A 19,565-nucleotide genomic window follows, 5' to 3' on the forward strand; every position below is an offset into this window, starting at 1 on the left:
GAATTAATTCCGGAATGGAGTCGATTCGACGCTAACGAGTCAAGAACAGGAGCTAAGTCGCTAGAGTGGGTGGTAACTGGTGATGGTATCATGGTATAAGTGGACATTGGTCCGCCGAATCGGCGAAACGGGGAGAGAAGCCAGGCTGAGAGCGTGAGAGGGTGTGTACTCCGTATGATGGATTTGACCGTTTGATGAGAGGGGAGGATGGGATGGGAAAGGGAGGGGGGGACGGCCCCACTCCGTTTCCGAGTGGAGATCGAGTTTGGGTATTTTTTAATTGGGTTTTCTTTCCTTTATTATTTTTTTTATTATTCTTTATTGGTTTATTCTTTTCTCTGTCTCTGTCTCTGTCTCTCTCTTCCCGCGGAGCGGAGTATGCGCTAAATAATCAACATTTATGTTCCGACAGGAGGATATTCCGCATAAAACATATAAAGAACAAGAAATCGAATGTTTGCCTTCTATCTTATCAGGTTTTTTGTATTAGATTTCGAATCTTCCTTGCTCGTCACCCACCCTGCAACCGAAAACCTTGCCAAATGCCGTGCGAATTCTTATTGCTCGAAGAGTGATCATCTTGATACCCTTGTGCTACAAATTAGAAGTCATCAGGTTTCTGGATAAGGCAACTTTGTCGATCTTCACTATTACTTGTCTCCCTTTCTTCTGTTTTTTGATCCTGTTATTTTTCCTTGCTTCCTGTTTATCTGGTCCCACCCACTCTCGGGCCGAATCTGCATGTCTGGGCTGCAGGACAGGAGTTTAATATCGTCTGTCGGTCCACTATGCTGCCCGCTGCTCGCTTCCTAGGTGGGTAGTAGGTCCAGTCCCTTGGACTTGTATTCAACGTCCAGTTACATGTCACCATCTCACACGGAGAACCCGTACTCCGTTGTATGGAGTGATCAGTGACCGTTAATGACCCACCTTACCTAGTAGTGTTCCCCATACAACTATACGGTAAACGTAGGTGGTATACGGTGTAGTTGGAATTACCCTTTAGTGAACATATTGATCCCACCATCGCGTAGGAATATCCACAGAGAAACGTACGATGTAAAGGGAGAATATATTGAAAAAAAAAATCGTTAATGTCAAGAAGGACATGTTCGACGGTGGCGGGAGGATTTGGGGGGTATTATCTCCATTCCCCCTGGTTGGTTCAACGTCCTGAACATACGCAACGGTTTTTCCTCTCAATTGTCTCGTTTTCTTGCATTTTCGCAAGTCGCGAAAGGGGTTAATTCACTCAGGGTACAAACTTACTCTAGTCTATCGTATCCGCTAGATAGCATCTGTACCATGGGTCGAGTCTGGAGAAGGGAACCAAAACTCACGAACCCATGGTTTGACGATGGACACGTCAAGGGGCGGGAATGGCGTTTTTCGCCCTCTCCTTCTACCACCTACAGAGTAGGTTTTTCTTTGTCCCTGTTTTTGGTGGGGGTGGTTTCATGATTATCTCCGTTGCCCTATGCTTGTTTATAATTCTATATGATATGCGTCCATGCTTTCTTGATTCCCTGAATTGGTACAAGGAATGAATGAACCGTTGATTACTGGCTACTATCTCTGTCTGTTGTCAATCCCTTTTCCCTTTCTCTCTCTCGCCTCCGTAATCCCTGTTGGGTTCGTAGCCCTGGGTTTATGACTGCAGAGATTGCCCTGCTTGCATCGGGTTGCGTGATACGATGGGTTGTCGATCCGGGTCAGCATCCTAGGTTGGATGTGCAAGGCAATCAAACAATGCATTCAGCCACAGTGATGTGGGTGAGGTGTGATGCAAGAATGATGGCATTGTTGATCGGCGGGTAGACATCGGTGATCCATAGCCTTGCGATACTTTGGGCACGCGTTTACCTACCTCTACACCTAGTGTATACAGCCTATGAGAATGGTGATGGCTATACCGAGGCCTGGTTCTCACATAGGGAAGTAGTCCATTATCCAAAGTGGGCGTCTATTCTGGCCGGCCGGAACTACCGCCCAGCGTACTCGCTCGTCCGTCGGTTAACTAGATGAAACGTATGGTCTATCCCGGCGGTGCGTACGTAGCTCTCGGCCGGGGGATGGAGGCAAAGGCCAGTTCTTTGTTCCTTGTGCAGATATCTCGGCATTAGTGGATAATAGAATGGGGTTTCCTGGAAGGTGCAAACTGCCTAATCGGTCGTAGTCCTGATATTGTTGGCCAGGATCTGGACGTGATGTGGTCTAATTGGAGGGGAAATAATAGGCAGGTAGCGAAGTTGGGACTGATGGGGCTTGCGAAGACCAGGTTTTCTACCTACCTTACTAGGTAGTAGGTACATACTTTAGGCTTCTTCTGGCTTGCAGGGTAGGAGGGACTAGGTAAAGAGATAGTAACTCATCTCCGGGGACCATACTAGATCGGATTATGCCGAAGCGGACTAATCCCGTTCTTGGTCTAATTTTACTCCTTACTTTTCTAATCCTTTTTTTTTCGAATCTTACATTGTGTGCTTTTATCTGTCGGTTATCGACCTGTTCGAACCCTAATTGAAGGCCCTACTGCATCTCACATAAGCAGAGCAGTTCACGATGCAAGTACCCAAGCTTGATACATACGGAATGAAGATCAACAAAATCAAGCTATGTAAGCGTGTACTTAGTACGTACAAAACGTACCTCGGTAGACTCAACCCACCACTTAATCAAATAAAAACCAAATTAATTAAACCAAACCATGGTACTCTCGAGCAAGGATCTCACGGCATCACCGATTACACGTACAGTACAATAACTAGTAGGTAGTAGGTAGAAGCGCAGCACACAAAAATAAAACAAAGCAATATCAAATAATATAAATCGAACAACCAATCGAGTGACGAAGAAATAAACGAACAACCCCTCCAGACCGAATAATAATATAAATGCAAATGAAATGCAACTGCAACGAGTTTCCCCCCGCCAACTCCCGACCTGTCAAAATGCAAGATAGATTAAAGGAGCCACCCGCAACTTCGGCCCGCCCAATCGTGGCCCCTGCAACCCCCCCCCTTCGAACGCACGGACCAAGCGGGCTAAGGTGGTTTCTCCCTATCTAGACTGGGCATTTCGTTCATTTTAATCGACCCTCTCACGCCGTTACTAGTTAGTAGGGTCTCTTCCTGCCTGGCTGCCTGGCTGCCTGGTAGGGATGGTGAGTAATATACTGTACAGTAGATACTCCCGCCGGTATATGGCACGTGCCGCACGGTCACACCAAAGCGCTGCTAATGCTGCTCGCCACGCTTAGTGTACATGTCTCGTCTAGCCTGCATTGTGCAAGTCCCGACTTACTTATTTTAGTACCCCGTGCATGAGTATGCATACTTTGTACTCCAGTCCGTACAGACTGGACCTTCCGCTAGTACTAGGCAATCTAGACCTAGGGACATGCACGTGCAGGGACATGACCTACACTCAAGAAGGGCAATGCATGTATGTACGGTACTTTGGGCGAAGATCTGGACTCCGACTCCCCTTCCCCTCCCCCTCTTTCGTTGACTTTACTCCGTATGGACATCCATGCCTGCCTGCCTGCCTACCCGGGGTATGGCACGTACCGAGTCCCGAGAGAGGGAACCGTGGTGACGGCAGACGGCCTAAGCAAGGATTTTTTTGATCGGCGTCTGACGGCCGAACGAGGGTCACAGTGCTCCGTCGGCTCGAAGTAGGACTAGGATAGGGTGTGATGGGGTGGAGTGATGGATAACAGGTGTTTGGGATGAGATGGTTGGTTTGGACGGTTGATGGGTGGGTGGATGTCATTGGTAGGATTAGACGATCGGTTGTTTGCTTTGTTTGGGTGGTAATTGGTTCCAATCTTTGCTTTTTTATCTGAGTTCCGTATTCCTTGCCAGTTTAGTTCATTCTTGTCTATTTGGAAGTCTTGGGATATTGGGGATGTGACACTGGTCTTGGTGAGATTCACTTCGGATATATTCCTTGCAGGGTCTCTGGCGGATACTTTTCCGCTTTCGTACTGTCTAATATTCAATGCCCGTGTGTTCTGCCTGAGGCTTCTGCTCTATCCCCGCATTTGGAATTCTTCCCATTCTAATATACAATGATATAACGATTAACGGCAACTTTATCCAGTCCCCACGTACTAAATACATACCAGGATAGTTTTGTATACCCTGCCACTCCACATGAACATCTGCAAATCCCCAACTCCAACAGAACTAAAGTACGAAGCCAACCCAGAGTAAGAACATCACCCCTCCTCACTCTTCCGCATCCCAGGCATGAACCTCGCCGACGGCAGCGCCGCCGAAGACGCCGTGCTCGTCGTCAAGCGACTAAACGCCGGGCTGGGCGGCACGCGCGGGCTAGCCATGACAGGATGTGGAGGCACGCGAACAGGGTCCCTCATGCGCTCATGCGGCAGGGCATACGCAGACACCGGCATCGTCACCGTCACATTGTGATTCAACCCGCGGCTGGTGTTCAGCGGGTTCGTGGGCGTTGGTCCATGCGGATCGGCGTGGAAGTCGCGCGTCGTGACGTTCACCCAGCCGCGGTCGCTGTTGCTGCTGCCGCCTCCGCCCGCGCTCTTCTTCTTCTTGAGCCCTAACTCCTTGTCCAGCGAGGAGATATGGGGGTGGTGGTGGCCTGCTACTACCTTGCGATGGGATTGCGAATGAGAATGGGCAGGCGAGCTGGTCTGTCCTCGACCTCCTCCTCCACCTCTGCCGCTGGTGGTGTCTTTCTCCGTCGTTCGAGCCGTTCGCGACGTCCGGGTCGTTGTGGCCCGTGAGGCGCTTCGATCCGTCGCTCTGGAGCGAAGTCCGCGTTCGATATCGTCAGACGGGAGATTTCGGAGAGACGCGGCCTTCCTACTTGGATGAGGAAGAAACGAACTGAGCGTGATGACGGGCCCGCGTTTCAGGCGCAACACGGTGAAAATGACGAGGAGGACGATCAATGTGACCCCTGCTGTTTGCGTTGGAATTGGTGTTGGACGTGAGCAAGTATCATTGGCTTAGACATTGGACCCAGAATCGGGATTTGACTCGGTTGGATCATTTGATTGATTTGACTTGATGGAGGGATGGGATGGGATGGAATGAATGGAATTGGCGATTTCTTGTGGAGACCCTCTTTGCCTTTCCCAGCGCGGAGGGGACGGGAGGTCTGCTGGAGGAAGAGCAAGAGAAAGAAAGGATCATCTTACCAATTAAACCAAGGATAAGACCGACTTTACCCGCTGAGGAGAGAGAGTTGGATTGCGAGGCGTCGGAGCGGAAATGAAGGTTGGAGAGTTGTTGGATCGGTTGGGTCATGATCGTTCTAGGCTAAGGCATGGTTTCGTCACGATCTTCCTCTTTGTTTAAATTAAGTCGCGTATAATCGGGTGGGAATAATAAATGAAGGTCGGCAATTAAACAGTAAACACTAGGATTAAGGCAATATAATGAGTGTAGAAAGGAGGGTGTTGTTAAATTAGTTCTGAGGGTATTTCCAAGGAACGTGTATAAAGTTAGGTATATGCCATATGGCAATAAAAGAAGGATTTTTTAGGAGAACAGACCCGCCGCCAGGTTCTCCCAGGCATTTTCCCTGCTATTATACTATTATAGCCCCGAAGCACTGACAGACTGCGGACTTCCTACTCAGGCAACCGGTAGAAAGGAGCGACGAGAAGAACCAATGCCAGGCCTTTCGATTCCACCTGTCATGTCAGAAACTTCTAAATTCAGCATGTCAGGAGGTCCCCTGAAACATCGAAAAGCATGGAAAAGCTCCGTGCCTTCCGTTTAACCTTATCCGCGACAATCTACCATAAACGCCGGGTCTGCCGCTTTTTTGATCCATCGCATTGCTAAGGCCCACGCATTACCCGACTAGTGCTGGATGTTGACCTTGTGAAACGACGACGCCGAACTGGTTGACTGGCACCGTTGGTCGCCCGTTCGCGCTAAGCAGAATTTTTCGCCGTGGTGCTTGACACATATCTTGTCATATCATCAATCCATTACGTGTTAGAGTTGCGCTATCGTTCGCGTACATACTCACGCGATTCATGGGAGGGATTGTGTCCGGTTAGGTGAAACCTTCGTGATGATCGGCCGTTCCCCTCCTATAACGAACAGAGTTATTATAATGTAATATCATATGGAGCACGTCGGTCTGTTGACGTCCTTGGCGTGATAGTGAATTTGAAACTGCAAAAATTTGGTCAAATGGCAGGTCCTGGCGGTGGACCCCTCGGTGGATCCAATCCCTTACCCCGGGTTTCAATTAGATATTTCTGACTTCGACGGTGACTGGTCAGTGATAGACCGGACATGAATATGCCACCGGCTGACTGCAGTTCCTTCTTTTTGCGAGGAACGCCTTCTGAAACGTTGTTGGGGCCGTTATGCAAACGGGGAGCTTGGAAGCGACGGCTTTCGGAGGGGACTCTGGCCCGGCTTCAGGGATCATTCTGCATCTGCTATATCATTTGGCGGTCGACTCCCTTTCCTGACTAGGCGTTAAATTATGTTGAATAATTTGATCCGCTCGGAGAAGGCCATCCGGTGTTATCTATCATAGCGCGTCTATATCCTGACTAGTCATAGTTCGTGATCAAGCATCGATCGGGAAAAAAAGAAACATGATCCAGCAAAATGTCAATTCGCTCCCAAAGACTTCAAATGGCAGTCATAAAGAAATCTACGTCCACTCACAACCATTATTCATTCAGAGTTCGTGGCTCGCGGACCATACAGTATAGCTGCAAGGTGGATTAGCCGACAGCTTTGTAAAAGAGTCAGGTATCGTTCTCCACTTACCATGCAAGCATCATCCCCATCTCGGCATTCCATTACCCGCTTCATTTCAAATCCCATCTTCTCATAGATTTGCACGTTAGGTTCGTTACGAGAACTTTCCAGATACGACTTCACGCCCTCACGATCAGCCTGCTCGGTCACTTTCTCAAACAACTTCCTCCCAATCCCGCCGCCCTGGGCATCGGGCTTGACCGCCACGATGTTGCAGAAATAATATCCTTTGGGGTCGTCCCAGATCGCGCCCTGAGCCTCCGCCTGACGTTCCTTCCAGATCCAGTATCGCTTCGAGATTAGACCACCGCGGCCCCAGTGCACCAAGTTGTTCAAGAGCTGGCGGAAAGAGAGCACCCACCCTTGGTACCAGCTGTACCAGCTTTCCGGCTCGGTAGACGCATGGGGCGGCAACCAACACGAGACACCCACAATACGCGAGGAACTCGTGTTCGCACTATTTTGATCAGTGGGATCCACTGCCTCTTCCTTCACACCGGCATCAGTCTCCTTAGCGACATAAAACAGGGCATTGTTGATGCCCCACAGGCAGCGGACGGCGAGAGAGTCGTGATTTCTTTGTTTATTGAACTAGATTCGCCTCAGCCACATGGCATTCATAAGCGTAGATCGAGTTACATTCGATCGACGCCATGAGATGGCCGATCATGTTAGCATGGTGCTTGTAAGCGATCGCTTATCGAGTCATGGTCTCGCTTAGAGACTAGATCCCGCCCACGCGGAGAGCATTCTGCATCAAAACGGAAAGTCGAGTCGAGTCCGTCGACGGTTCTTGGATGGTGATGGAAGTGACTTACGTTGGGGGCATCAAAAACCCACTCAAAATAGGGGTCTTCGGCAAATGCTTGCTGAATGACTTCGATCGCACCGGGAATATCTGCTTCCGTGAGGGGAACCACTTCGATGGCCATTTTGTTGGGGCTCGGATTCAGAGTGAGGCAAGAGGATTCAACAGCGTGGTTTAGCCCAAACACTTCGGAGATTGAATACGAAGAGGAAGATGGAGTTGAGATTCTCCGGAGAGGTCGAGATGATGGATGTATGAGAGAATGCTTCGTCTGGCGATGCTGCCGCTTTAACCCGCCTCAACCCGTGACCGCCACGTGATGCCTGGTGTTTTATTAGGCAACAGGAACCCCTGTGCTACTTTCATCTCTTCAATTTGACACATCTTCCTGAATAACGCAAAACCTCCGTTCCTCTATTTTCCTCCTCAGTAGGACGGGTATCAGAGCGGAGAATACTCCGTACTGCTCTCTGTTCTCTGGTTCACTCAAAGCTTATATGCAAAGCTCTCGGAGGCAAATCGAATCCGACGAGCGAGGGCGGAATTTACTAAATTGCGTGCAGGGCTAGTCTACATAGATGAATCCTGTGCGTTTGACTTGGGGTTTGGGCATTTGATGGACTAATTTAGGTATTCTAGTTCATCCAACTGTCACACATTTCCTTCCAACTTCGCGCGAATTCAAATCATCAATCTGACTGCCATGTTCAAACTGGAAATTAAAATCCGTTAAACGGATCAGACTCAGCTTATTGGCTCTGAGCCTAGTTGCCAGAGCATGTCTCATTAGCATTGCTCAGAGTCGTGAGGAATGCATCAAAGTCGGAGAAAGTCTGCGGGAAGGCCTCAAGAGCCGTTTGGACGTCATCAGCATCGGCACCGCAGTCCCTCTTGAGGGTTACCTCCGCGACCTGGGATCATGATGGATTAGTCTACTGCTTGATACGCAAGTTTGAGATAAATGGATAATATAAAGGGATAGTCACCTCGAGGATATGAGGATGGAGTGCGATAGTGCTCCCGGACTCCTCGATCTTGCTCTGAAAGCTGGCTTCACATAGGACACTGGGTTCCTCGATATTGTGGAACAGAACCGAGAGCCGGTTAGCGAGCTTGAGATTATTATCGTTCGTGTCAGCTTTCGGTCATGCATTTGGGTCAGGTTGAGAACAAAGGACTCACGCCTTCCGAAGCCTCAGCAAGTGCAGAGCATTCTCCTGCCTGAATACGATTAGTTTATTAGCTTTCACACAGATTATCGGTGTTCAGGTGACATAGGGTGCTTCATACCTCGTTCTGAGACTCGATCTTAAGGGCATCCTCGATTTCCACGGGATCCTCCAACTTCGCCGCTTGTGCGATCATAGCTTCGCCCAGGTTGTCCGAGTCAAGAGTACCCGACTGCAGGCGGGAATTCCATTCTCCGAGGACTTCATAGTCCTTGTTGATGCTTTCAGTGGCCGATGTATCAAAGGCCAAGCAGGCGGTTGCAAATGCAGACGTAGAGAGGATTTGAGTGAACTTCATGATGGCAGCTCTGATGGTCGTATCACAATGAGATATTGAAATGAGATGGATGGGATATTGTCTCGAAGACCGACGCAAGACCTCATTTATAGAGGTCTCATGAGGCTTTATCCAGAGATCTACAAATACTTTCTACCTGAAATGTGATATGCAAGGGAACAAGAAACTATTGAATGTGATGGCCGGCTGCTCAGCTTTCAGACTGCCTTTCTCGCTCTCTTTCATTCGTCCAACTAATCTCCACAGCGCACACGATCAATAGTTGACTCCAGGAACACTGCATACCCAAGCATACGCACATCAGCTGGAAACCAGCTGCATACACACTCTGCAATCCCAAAAGGCCTCGATTGGCTGACTGCATGGCGTAACAGCATAAGGATACTACACCTGAGGTCTATGAGAACGTGCTCGCCGAGAAAAATCCCCCCACAATATGTCAGACTCGAATATAAGGCCTTTCTAAAGTTGTTCATGAAGGCTAGTTGATCGCCGAGGCGTGATATGGTCAATGTTGCTGTAGAGATCACTTCGTGTCTAGAGCTGAAACTACAGGGATCATCGAGCTGATCAGCCAGTCTTTTAGGTGTTCATGAGACTCGTAGATCGACTGTAGTTGGTGGCATTTAGTATGATTAGAAAGAATAAGGAATAAGGCTTTACTGATCTACAGCCTGCAGATCACTTGGTTCAGCTCGGATCAATAGTTCGATTTAATAACTGCATGTCCTTCTACACCGGCTGAACTACCCTATTCAACCTGCTCAGAAGACAATCTACCCCATCCTTGAAGCGGCCATGCAGCTTCTAGCTCAGCGTCATATTATTGGGAATATGTTTTTGGCGCTTGACAGATGATGCAATCGTATTTAGACAACTAAATTCGGGTGAAACTACTCAGTACCCTACAGTATACTCGATTATTAGTAGTCCATACCCAGTTGTTGAGTATGTAATCAAATTATAGACATGTGAAGGGGTCACACTTCTTTTATATCACATTAAATCTACCTTGTTTGCTTAAAGGACAGTACTTTAATCGCGAAACTATCTCCTGTTCTCAGGAAGTAAACCCTTGCCACCAAGCTCTCTACCGTCTACATATCTTGAATATCTTCAATATCCATAGCTCAATACTTTAGACATAAAAGCGAATATAGTTCCACTGACGAAAAGCGGGAAAGGATGATGTTGATATCTGATGAGGTGATCGCCAATGAAGTAATCATTAAAGCCAGTAGTTATATCCTCGGCATCTTCGGCTCCACAGCATCGAACTTCAACTCTTACCGAGAAGCTGTCATCATCGCACACTTATCTATCAATCAATCTCATAGACTACTTCCCGTACTCTAAAGCAATTCTACTCCTTCTTCATCAAGTTCCCGACCGTGGTTTGACAGCCTGAACACATACTTACCCTCAGACTAGCACCGCCCCTGAAAATGCCCGCCGCCATCTACAACATCGTGAAGCTGGTTCCTCAGCCCGATAAATTCGATCAGGTGTGTACACACTTTCTGATACCATTCATCTTTGCTCTATTCTCTCAGGCAAGAAGTTAACTGTCCCATGCAGGTCGTCGAAGCCTTCAAGACCCTGGTCCAGTACATCGAGACTCAGGAGTCGGGCACTCAGATCTACTTTGCCGTGCAGCCTAACGGATCTAAGGAGTTGGTTTTCGTTGAGAAGTGAGTGTTCTGGTTCTTTTATCTTTATGTCTTCATGTAGTGGATATGGCTGATCATATGAGAAATAGATATAAGGATGAAGAGAGCCTGAAGGCTCACGCTTCGTCACCTGCGTTCAAGCAATTCTCCAAGGCGATTGGGGGTCTTTTGGCGCAGAAACCGGATATCAGGACTGCTGGGCTGGTTGGTGGGTTTGAGGGACGGACGAAGTTGTAGGTTTTCTTGGGTTACCTGAGGGATGCGAGAAGAAGATGGTATGAACTCGATGATGCTGTGTATATTGAACTTGATTTGGATCTAGGTATGGTATAATATCGATATTATATATGCTCCGTTCTATAGCTTCCTCCAAACCCAATGATATGTCTCATAGTTTCGTCTGGGACTCCGGCCTCGTCAGCCTCAACAAACTGTCCTGATAACTCGTCGCCAGCAACTTCCCATCCGGACTCCACAGCCAACTCTCATGAATGGCCCGATTCTCACCAGAACGCGGCGTCCAGCCCTCCTGCACAAACCATTTCTTCGGCACTTCCCCATCCCCCTGGTCCTCTGCCGCCTCCCAATCCAACATCCGCAGCGCATCTCCATGTTCGTGGAAAACAACCATAATAGTCAAGCTCGCCATAGCCACCCAGTTGGTATGGCCGAGGGCGCGCGGAATCAGCAGCAGCGAGTTCCGGTCACTCGCATACATATGCGCACAGGCGTAAAGATTATCATATTCCGCTGACTGTTCTCGGCTCCGCATTTCCTCCCTGCTGATGACCACACCCTGCTCCTCGGGCAGGCCTTTCAGCGAGTAGAGATGCAGCTGGCGATACTTCTCGGGATTTTGTTTCACCTCCAACGAGTCATTGTACCCCTGCATATCGACCTTGCGGACGTCCAGCCCCGGGAATTCAGACTCCGTGATGTTCCCGTTCTTCACGAGCTCGATCCACCAGTCCACGTCGACGCTGGGGCTGACGGTTTGCTCTTCCGGCCGTTTGGCGGCAAGGATGTGCCGGTATCGCTCCTGCGCGGATGAGGGCTGGTGGTTGACCGTCGTCGGGCCTTTCTCGTCTCGCTTGAACGAGCAGAGACAGGAGAAGCAGATTACGCCGCCTTGTCGCACATCGATGGCTCGCGAGCAGTACATCTTGCCGTCGCGGAGATGGCGCACTGTGTATATGTACGGAACGTCCAGTCGGCCGGGGAGGATGAATGTCCCCGTTACATCCTGAGTATGGGGTTAGTCAACTGACGGAATTCCTCCGGGATATGGTGTAGCATACATGAATCAGGAACCCCTTGTCCACTGTCTTGGAGGCGGCAAAGGCCGACTGCGCGAAGACGTGTCCTCCGAATGCTGAATCGCGCTCACCCGGAGGGTAGGGGATAGATAGCGACTGGAATCGCTCGACCTTTTCGGGGTGCTCTGCGGTGGGCTCGGGGCTGTCGAGCTGTCGCAGGGCCATTAACCCGGCGAAATCGCGTGAAGTGCGCAGTTTTGGCTCGTCTTTCTTAGGCGACATGGTGGATCAAGTGCTATTGTTGCCAACAGGGCCGTCGTTCGATGTACTATAGGTAATGGTACCTTGATAGTGTTTACGGGGGTTTTGCCGAGGAGCGGAGAATGCGGAGATACTGGGTGAGTGAGATATTGTAATCGAATGTGTGGTAACAAGGACTTTGTTATCCCGTGGGCAGACGACTCGCGGACGGGTCAGATTGAAATGCAGAGATGCTTGTGTAGATTCGGGTGATGTTCCTTAGTTGTAGCCGACATGAGGGGGAGATCGACCTCGGTTCATTGATCGGATGTGTGGCAAGCCCCCGGTTGGCGGTCTAGGTGTCTTGTGTCAATCCCATTGAAAGGGTACGCTATGACTGATCTACACTGATCTAGCAGTGACTTGCGTTTCACCGTCCACGAGCATCCCAATGTCCCAGGTGTGCCAGAAGATCGAGATCACGTGCCCGGAAGGGATGCCTCGAGTGCAGCTGCAAAACCCGGAGATCGAAAACAATTCCCGAAAAGAAAAAGAACAGTATATATGTGCGCCTGCGATGCTGGTATGATAGTACAAAATGACGGCTCCTGTGCCCAAAGAATACAATGAATAATACATCATCCATGTCCCAACCAAAAGGGACCCTTAGCGAGATCTCTCATGACTCTCCCACGATTCAACACATCTCATAATCATCGCTTTTATTCCCCTAGATCGATTCGGAGATTTTGCGGGAATTGTTCCACTTGATATGGCCCTCCACATCCTTGATTTCCTCGAGTTTGTCGCCCAACTTCACCACCGAGAATCGAATCATTCGGGGATCGAGGCCGAGGGTTCTTCGGACAGCGGTCTGGACGGGGCCCGAGGCGTCGAAGCGCATGACGAAGTGGTGGCCTTCGGTGTATCTGGCCTGATGTTTCGTGGTAGGCCTGGGTAGTCGGAAAGTGCCCCAGTTGTTGTAGCCGCGGATCACGCCGCCAGATCGGAGGACCTGAACACCGGCATTACGGGCGATGCTATACATTTTGTCAGTTTCCATCAGTTTCCGCATTCATTTTGTCAATGATGATGACTGTTAAAATCCGCGCAACGCAGGAAATCGCTCGATCGATCGGGGGTAGAGGGCAAGAATAACACGTACTCTCGGACCTCATTGAGACTGCCCGGACGGACCTAATCGAGGAATATTAGTATGGCGCATCAGGCCATCAGACACGAAGGGCAAAATCACATACAATAGCAATCAATTCGTACAGCATCGGGGGCGAGAGAAAGTGGGGATAGGGACAAGGCGTCGGAGAAGAAGAACGGAGGATGGGGAAACCGACGAGATTTTCCCGACGTTGCGAGTTCGACGGCTCCTTATCGGCCGGTCTTGGCAACCCGCTATCAGTCGCTCTTTTAGCGTCTTCCGTCATGCCTGCTTTCCCTTCCTTCCGACAACTACTTAATCTCTCGCTTTTCTCTCTCCGCTCCTCATTCCTTTCCCAATTCCTTGATCCAGTCTCTTCCTTCGCATCTCCCATCCATCGCAATGTCTGCTGTCGCCCGCTCCATCCGTCCCTTCGCCTCGCGCGCCCTCTCCCAGAAGCTCCCGCTGGCCGCTGCCCGTAGGGTTTCGCCCGCCATGGGTTTCCCGCGGGGAAGTATCAGGAGCTTCTCGCAGAGCCCGTTCAGTGCGATCCCCTCCCAATTCGCCCTTCAGAAGGCCATTGAGGCCTGTCGCTATGACCTGGAAAGCTAATTGTTTCTTCCCCTTGCTGCAGTGGAGGTGAAGAAGTACACCGAGTCTCACGAATGGATCGAGCTGGCCGAGAACGGCAAGACGGGTGAGTGTACCCTCTCTCGCACTCTCTCTCACCTCCCCTCCCTTTCAACGCGATCGACTAACTCAATTGTTTCCTTCTGTTATCAATAGCCAAGATCGGTATCACGGAATACGCCGCCAAGTCTCTGGGTGACGTTGTTTACGTCGAGCTGCCCCAGGAGGAGCTGGAGGTTAGCGCCGGGGAGCCCGTCGGCGCCGTCGAGTCCGTCAAGTCTGCCTCCGACGTCCTGTCCCCTGTCTCGGGCACCGTCGTGCAGGGTAACGCCATCCTCGAGGACAAGGCCAAGTTCATCAACGAGGACCCCGAGGGCGATGCCTGGATCGCCGAGATCCAGGTCACCGACGCCGCTGAGCTGGACGGCCTGCTGGATGCTGCGGCCTACAAGGAGTCTCTGGATGAGGAGTAAACGGTGTTTCTCGATCTGAGCGGTGCGTTGTGAAAGATCTTTGGCTTTTCTTTTCTTTTCTTCTCGTCTTGGTTATGATGGGGTTGTCTCAACTTTTTGCGCGGTTCGTTCTATGAGGAATGGGTTTATTGTTTCAATTTTTTCTTTTATCTATATTCATATCTGTCTGAGGAAAATGTTAGACTTGCGCTAGGCCGTCACTGGCTTTGGGGCTTTCTGTTCAACAGGGAAGGCCTTGAACAATATACAATGATATCGATGATTATCTTACTGTATGGGTGTTCTGAATTCGATGATGTAATGTGGGGATATTTGCGGTGCGGCTCGAGAGCCCCCGAATGATCGGTTTACTACCGACGTTTTGAACACAGGTTATTTGAAGCAATTAGCCTTTCATAACCATTGAGTTTGGAATTTGGCATGCACATCATGCTGCAAGTCGTATGTGATGAGAAATTCCCTCGATACGAACGATCTACCCTTTGGCGCCGGGATATGCTAGCTAGATTCTATCTATACAGGTGGAATTGACTCTCGACAAATCGGACACTGTAGTCGAAGTCGCATCCAGCTCTCCAGACACGTGCTATGGAAGATGTGTCGACACGGCGTCACCATGTACGCGCGACGACTGAGAATGCTGGTCGCCCCGTCCGTCACACTGCTGCCGCCCGAAGTCCCCGCCAGCACGGGGACATCGATATCCTGCATGCAAATTGCGCAATCAAAGATGGCCTTCTTCTTATCCTTGGATCGGTGCTTGTCGTCATCCTTGCTGTCGCTGATATCCCTCTCGTCGGCCCGCAGGGCTCCGATGGATAAGACTCCGCCGGACTCCAGCTCACCCGTGGGATCGACCGCATCCCGCACGATGGGGTGGTAATCATAGGCCGGGGGCGCCCAGCCTCGAGGGACAAAAAAGCGCGGGCCCAGGATGTCCTGACTAGCCAAGATCCAAACCTGTATCCATACCCAGCCAGCTAGCGCAAGGGCTGAGGTTGTGTCGGGGCGAACAAACAGCACGTTGCCGGGAACGGTGAGAAAGTACAGAAACGGGAACAGCCGGAGAAAGCTCTGTCCGACCACAAAGTCCCATCGGAGAGCCTTGCGGCAGTTACGCATGACGTTGCGATAGATCTGGGGAGTCCAAAATGACAGGTAAATGAATGCAAGAGTCCGCGAGTATAACTTTCCGAGTCGATTTGGCCAAAGGAAGGACCAAATAGAGATAATGAGCATGACGAACAACACGAAGTAGAACCGGGCGTACATAGCGCCGACATCGCTGCGAGTTTCCCGAGCGGTGGGAGTTGCACCGCGTGTTGGAGGCGGCTCGTCTTCTTCCTCGGGCGGGTCTTGGTCGGGGGTCAAGATAACCGGAGTTGCGCCGGTGTCTCTGATGCGTGCTGCCGTCGCAGGAAGTGGTAGACTCCCAGGCCGAGCACTGGTCGGAGGGCTCGAGCGGCGTTCTTGCTCTCTTCTTTCCGGGGCCTGGACAGCCCAGATCTCCATCATGAACTTCATTCCGATATAGCTGACCGAGAGGAAGGTGAGGAACGACGCAGTAGTCATGATCAAGAATGAAACCGCGGGGTAGAGTTCCAGGAGGATGAACACGAGTACAAAGGCGTCGCCAAATGCCATCAGAGCGATGGTAAAGAAGCTGATCCGACTGCGAGTGGAAGGCGTGGAAGCATCCTTCACCTGGCGTAAGAGTAACGTGATCTGTGCAATGGAAACGCCGGCCAGCACAAAAATTATGCGAGCAGAGTATTTACCGAATTCCTCCAGTTTGGGCCCCGAGAGATACAGCGCCTCTGTCGGAGGGAAATCAGGAGCTCCCTTGGTCTCCAGGATGTAACCACAGTCAGGAGAGAACACTAGAGCCGACATGACCATGAGCGGCGGAGACGGTATTGGAGCCCCCATGGGAAACCTCAGCTCTTGCTCTATTTGCTCAATGAGTAATCGGTCGGCAAGATAATCGTTGACTGCAACGGGATGCTGCTGTAGATACACTATGTGTTCGCATTTCGGAGCTGGAAATTCGACCTGTTCGGTACCGACCAGCGATGACCAAGGGAAGAGCGTGCGAGGGCGGTTCTGCTTTTCGGATAGAGTGTCGGAAAGAGATTTAAGGAGTAGCTGGTGGGCGAGGTCGTAAGAGTCGGACGATAGCGTCAAGTGCGGCAGGGAGAACACACCCCCAAACTTCTCGCTGGTGGTGCTCAACAGGATGCCTCCTGTCTCCGGGAAATGCACCCCGAACAAGGAGAGGTACCATGTGTTGCCCCAGAAGTCACCGCTTTCTACCGCTAAGGTGGCTCGGATTTCTCGAATATGGCCGGAGCGGAGGCGGAGCTCTTCACCACCCCCCTCCCGGATATCTAGATAGAAGGTCCCACTCTGGCCGGTGACATTCTGACTAAATTCATGCGTAAAATACTCGTTTTCCAAGGCGATCGCAGTCGTATTGAGCGGGGGATGCGGTTTATCCTGTTTACGGCGCACCCATTCTCCCCGCAGCTTGCCCGTGCAATTGCGATAAACGGGAAGAAGCAACTGGGAGAGGTTGAGCGCGGGGGATGCGTTGGGATCTTGGAGTCCCTTGGGAGGCTCTAATCCGGCGTCGGAGATGGCATTATGAAGTTGGTAACGAGCTCTATCCTGCACATCTCCCAGGAGGTCCCAGGCGTAACTATCGTTCTTCCTTACTCCGGGGAAAGGAAGCCAGCGGTCCTCTTGCGGGTTAAAGTCCCCATAGTTGGACTCGTTCAGCAAGCGCAGCGCATGGCGTTCCCTGGCCACTTCCCGTTGATGTTCTCGGTCCTGAACAATCAACGGTGGATGCGACTGGGAGCTGAGAAGAAGATAGAATACGACCAGGAGGAAGAAGAAGGAACCGCGGTGATCCATCAAGAATGCCAAGACGATGTAGGCATCGGAATTTGGGGGCCTCCTCGAATGACAGAGCCTAGGTTGAAAGTCGCATGGCCGTTAAAGGGGCGCAAAGACGACGGCGGAAATATACAAGCGACTAGGAGGATAGGGGAGGAAGAGAAGTTTAAATCAGGGAAGAAGAGCGTGTCAGAGACTGGACTCAGTCCAAGTCGATAGATGGATGATCGGAAGACCGAGGGAAGAGCGCGAGCGAAAGGCGGAGTCGATGATGCGACGAGTGAGTCGAGGCCTCAGGCCAGCCCCCCGCCTTGGCCCTTTTTCCGCCTCTCCTTTTGTCGATCGGTCGAACTGTCAGCTTAACTTTCCTCCTTCTTTCCTCCATTCCTGACTTTGCCCTGTCACATACCGAGTTCCAAATCCCTCAAGCGGCGCAGGCGCCCATTACTGTCTCGTCAGGCGCCTCCAATGGCGTCAAATCTCCCCATTCCTCTCCCTCCGCGCACTCCCACTCCGCCTCTGGACGACCCTCCGAAGGCCCCCAACCATGGCTCCAATCCAGGGGCTGTCGACCACGACTCGCTGTCGCCCTTGGTAGACACGTTTGCTCAGTCGCGCAGTGGTTTGGATACGGATGATAGGAAGCATTTGAGTCCTACGCGAGCGAACTTCAATCTCAACCCGTCCGACTCGGTGCAGAATGGCCAGAGCGACCCTGATCCGGCCGGGCCCTTCAATTTCAAAACTGCAACGATGGCAAAAAGTCCGGTGATCAAATCTGTATGTATTTTGATCTGAAAGCGCTCGCTTCACCTCATACGCAGAGCTATGGAACCATTTCAAGGACATAATACTGATTATCTTTGAACATAGAACATTGGCCAGCGTCGCGGACACAAGTACAAGCACAGTAGTATTTCGCATCAGATCTTTTTGGAGCCGCCCCCAAGAGCGCCCCTAGCACTACCAAACTCGCTACCTATCCCCACCTTGAAAGAGTGCCGGGCCAGTATGTCCAAGGATCAGAAAACACGATTCTGGTGGAGTGTATGCCATATGTTTGTTGCCGCCTATACACTCTGGAGTGCGCATGGATCCTTGGCCATGACCGCCCTGTCCCATCTAATACTGTTTGATTCGCTTGGTGCAATGCTTTGCGTGGCTGTGGACGTCCTGAGCAACTTCGAAGTGTGGAAGCGCTCTAGCATTCGGCATCCCTTTGGCTTAGAAAGGGCGGAGGTACTGGCTGGTTTTGCCATGTGTGTACTCCTGCTCTTCATGGGGATGGACCTCATTTCGCATAACTTGCAACACTTCCTCGAATCATCCGGCCATGAACCTCACCATTCCCATCCCCACGATCGTGTGACCGTGGGCAGCGTGGACGTCACCGCTGTGCTTGCCATCTCGTCCACGTTGGTCTCCGCTATCGGCTTAAAGAACCATGGGCGGATAGGGAAAGCGATGCGATTTGGATACATTGAGTCCCTGCCCTCGGTGCTCAGTAACCCGTCCCATTTCCTGACACTCTCGTGCTCCACGCTTTTGTTGCTACTGCCTTTGGTATCCATTCGGTTGTACAACTGGCTCGACGTGCTGCTGTCCGTGACGATCTCCATTTCTATGTGCGTCATTGGTGTGCGCTTGGTCAAGACACTGGGTTCGATGCTTCTGATGTCTTACTCCGGTCAAGGTGTGACTGATGTCATCCGGGACATCGAGGCGGATCCCTGCGTTTTCGGGATCGACGACGCACGGTTCTGGCAAGTTCATTACGGCCTCTGCATGGCGAACTTGAAGCTCCGAGTTTCCGGCAGCGAAGAGAACCTCACGCGACTCCGAGAGCGCATCTCTAGCTTGATCAGAAACCGGCTAGGCGGAGGATATGGATCTGGTGGTCAGAGATGGGAAGTGTCCCTACAGTTTACGATAGAAAGGGCATGATTGACATGACGAGCAGCTAGAAGCGCTGACCTGACACGAGCAACATCTGTACATGAATTAGGCTACATATCTACTTTATATTGGTTCAATACATAGCATCTCATATGGGTCTTGGTCTTGTGAGACCGACCCTCATTAATTATCTGAAAGTTCATTCTCCTGCACATCTTTCTTCGTCCATTCACTG

At 50.8% G+C, this 19,565-nt stretch overlaps 9 protein-coding genes across 9 annotated transcripts; 3 read left to right on the top strand and 6 right to left on the bottom strand.

The window, feature by feature from the left end:
• Positions 1–4,222: 4,222 nt before the first annotated feature.
• On the bottom strand, positions 4,223–5,291 carry LDX57_003834 (uncharacterized protein; the record flags this gene model as incomplete). The annotated part of the gene is made up of 2 exons (XM_046085488.1): positions 4,223–4,944; positions 5,183–5,291. The coding sequence occupies 2 exons, from the start codon at positions 5,289–5,291 to the stop codon at positions 4,223–4,225; spliced, it is 831 nt and encodes a 276-aa protein (XP_045941451.1).
• Positions 5,292–5,435: 144 nt separating this feature from the next.
• LDX57_003835 (uncharacterized protein) lies at positions 5,436–7,840 on the bottom strand. Its single transcript, XM_046085489.1, has 3 exons — positions 7,595–7,840; positions 6,786–7,367; positions 5,436–6,727 (listed from the first exon to the last, which is right to left on the bottom strand). The coding sequence occupies exons 1-3, from the start codon at positions 7,706–7,708 to the stop codon at positions 6,686–6,688; spliced, it is 738 nt and encodes a 245-aa protein (XP_045941452.1). The 5' UTR covers positions 7,709–7,840; the 3' UTR covers positions 5,436–6,685.
• Positions 7,841–8,348: 508 nt separating this feature from the next.
• LDX57_003836 (uncharacterized protein) lies at positions 8,349–9,111 on the bottom strand (the record flags this gene model as incomplete). The annotated part of the gene is made up of 4 exons (XM_046085490.1): positions 8,349–8,495; positions 8,571–8,696; positions 8,767–8,805; positions 8,875–9,111. The coding sequence occupies 4 exons, from the start codon at positions 9,109–9,111 to the stop codon at positions 8,349–8,351; spliced, it is 549 nt and encodes a 182-aa protein (XP_045941453.1).
• Positions 9,112–10,556: 1,445 nt separating this feature from the next.
• On the top strand, positions 10,557–11,018 carry LDX57_003837 (putative quinol monooxygenase; the record flags this gene model as incomplete). The annotated part of the gene is made up of 3 exons (XM_046085491.1): positions 10,557–10,616; positions 10,690–10,802; positions 10,871–11,018. 3 exons carry the CDS (start codon positions 10,557–10,559, stop codon positions 11,016–11,018), a joined length of 321 nt encoding a protein of 106 aa, XP_045941454.1.
• A 151-nt stretch (positions 11,019–11,169) lies between these two features.
• LDX57_003838 (acyl-CoA thioesterase) lies at positions 11,170–12,319 on the bottom strand (the record flags this gene model as incomplete). Its single annotated transcript, XM_046085492.1, has 2 exons — positions 11,170–12,024; positions 12,080–12,319. 2 exons carry the CDS (start codon positions 12,317–12,319, stop codon positions 11,170–11,172), a joined length of 1,095 nt encoding a protein of 364 aa, XP_045941455.1.
• Positions 12,320–13,007: 688 nt separating this feature from the next.
• LDX57_003839 (mitochondrial 37S ribosomal protein bS6m) lies at positions 13,008–13,560 on the bottom strand (the record flags this gene model as incomplete). The annotated part of the gene is made up of 3 exons (XM_046085493.1): positions 13,008–13,317; positions 13,443–13,474; positions 13,537–13,560. The coding sequence occupies 3 exons, from the start codon at positions 13,558–13,560 to the stop codon at positions 13,008–13,010; spliced, it is 366 nt and encodes a 121-aa protein (XP_045941456.1).
• Positions 13,561–13,745: 185 nt separating this feature from the next.
• Positions 13,746–14,818, top strand: GCV3 (glycine decarboxylase subunit H). Its single transcript, XM_046085494.1, has 3 exons — positions 13,746–13,977; positions 14,068–14,130; positions 14,220–14,818. The coding sequence occupies exons 1-3, from the start codon at positions 13,836–13,838 to the stop codon at positions 14,534–14,536; spliced, it is 522 nt and encodes a 173-aa protein (XP_045941457.1). The 5' UTR covers positions 13,746–13,835; the 3' UTR covers positions 14,537–14,818.
• A 231-nt stretch (positions 14,819–15,049) lies between these two features.
• dscA (ubiquitin-protein ligase dscA) lies at positions 15,050–17,452 on the bottom strand (the record flags this gene model as incomplete). The annotated part of the gene is made up of 1 exon (XM_046085495.1): positions 15,050–17,452. One exon carries the CDS (start codon positions 17,450–17,452, stop codon positions 15,050–15,052), a length of 2,403 nt encoding a protein of 800 aa, XP_045941458.1.
• A 450-nt stretch (positions 17,453–17,902) lies between these two features.
• Positions 17,903–19,378, top strand: zrg17 (cation efflux family protein family; the record flags this gene model as incomplete). The annotated part of the gene is made up of 2 exons (XM_046085496.1): positions 17,903–18,214; positions 18,308–19,378. The coding sequence occupies 2 exons, from the start codon at positions 17,903–17,905 to the stop codon at positions 19,376–19,378; spliced, it is 1,383 nt and encodes a 460-aa protein (XP_045941459.1).
• Positions 19,379–19,565: the final 187 nt, after the last annotated feature.

Source organism: Aspergillus melleus, assembly GCF_016097325.1.
Source record: "Aspergillus melleus strain CBS 546.65 chromosome Unknown contig2, whole genome shotgun sequence".
Taxonomy (NCBI): domain Eukaryota; kingdom Fungi; phylum Ascomycota; class Eurotiomycetes; order Eurotiales; family Aspergillaceae; genus Aspergillus; species Aspergillus melleus.

What these genes read in the sequence shown, in the direction of transcription:
- LDX57_003835 (XM_046085489.1), bottom strand. Translation starts at nt 7,708, where the DNA reads ATGGCCATCGAAGTGGTTCCCCTCACGGAAGCAGATATTCCCGGTGCG. An exon ending in GGGTTTTTGATGCCCCCAAC is followed by an intron (nt 7,368 to 7,594) that starts GTAAGTCACTTC and finishes AGGCGAATCTAG; the next exon opens with TTCAATAAACAAAGAAATCA. An exon ending in ATGGGGATGATGCTTGCATG is followed by an intron (nt 6,728 to 6,785) that starts GTAAGTGGAGAA and finishes TCCACCTTGCAG; the next exon opens with CTATACTGTATGGTCCGCGA.
- GCV3 (XM_046085494.1), top strand. Translation starts at nt 13,836, where the DNA reads ATGTCTGCTGTCGCCCGCTCCATCCGTCCCTTCGCCTCGCGCGCCCTC. An exon ending in CTTCTCGCAGAGCCCGTTCA is followed by an intron (nt 13,978 to 14,067) that starts GTGCGATCCCCT and finishes CCCTTGCTGCAG; the next exon opens with TGGAGGTGAAGAAGTACACC. An exon ending in GGCCGAGAACGGCAAGACGG is followed by an intron (nt 14,131 to 14,219) that starts GTGAGTGTACCC and finishes TGTTATCAATAG; the next exon opens with CCAAGATCGGTATCACGGAA.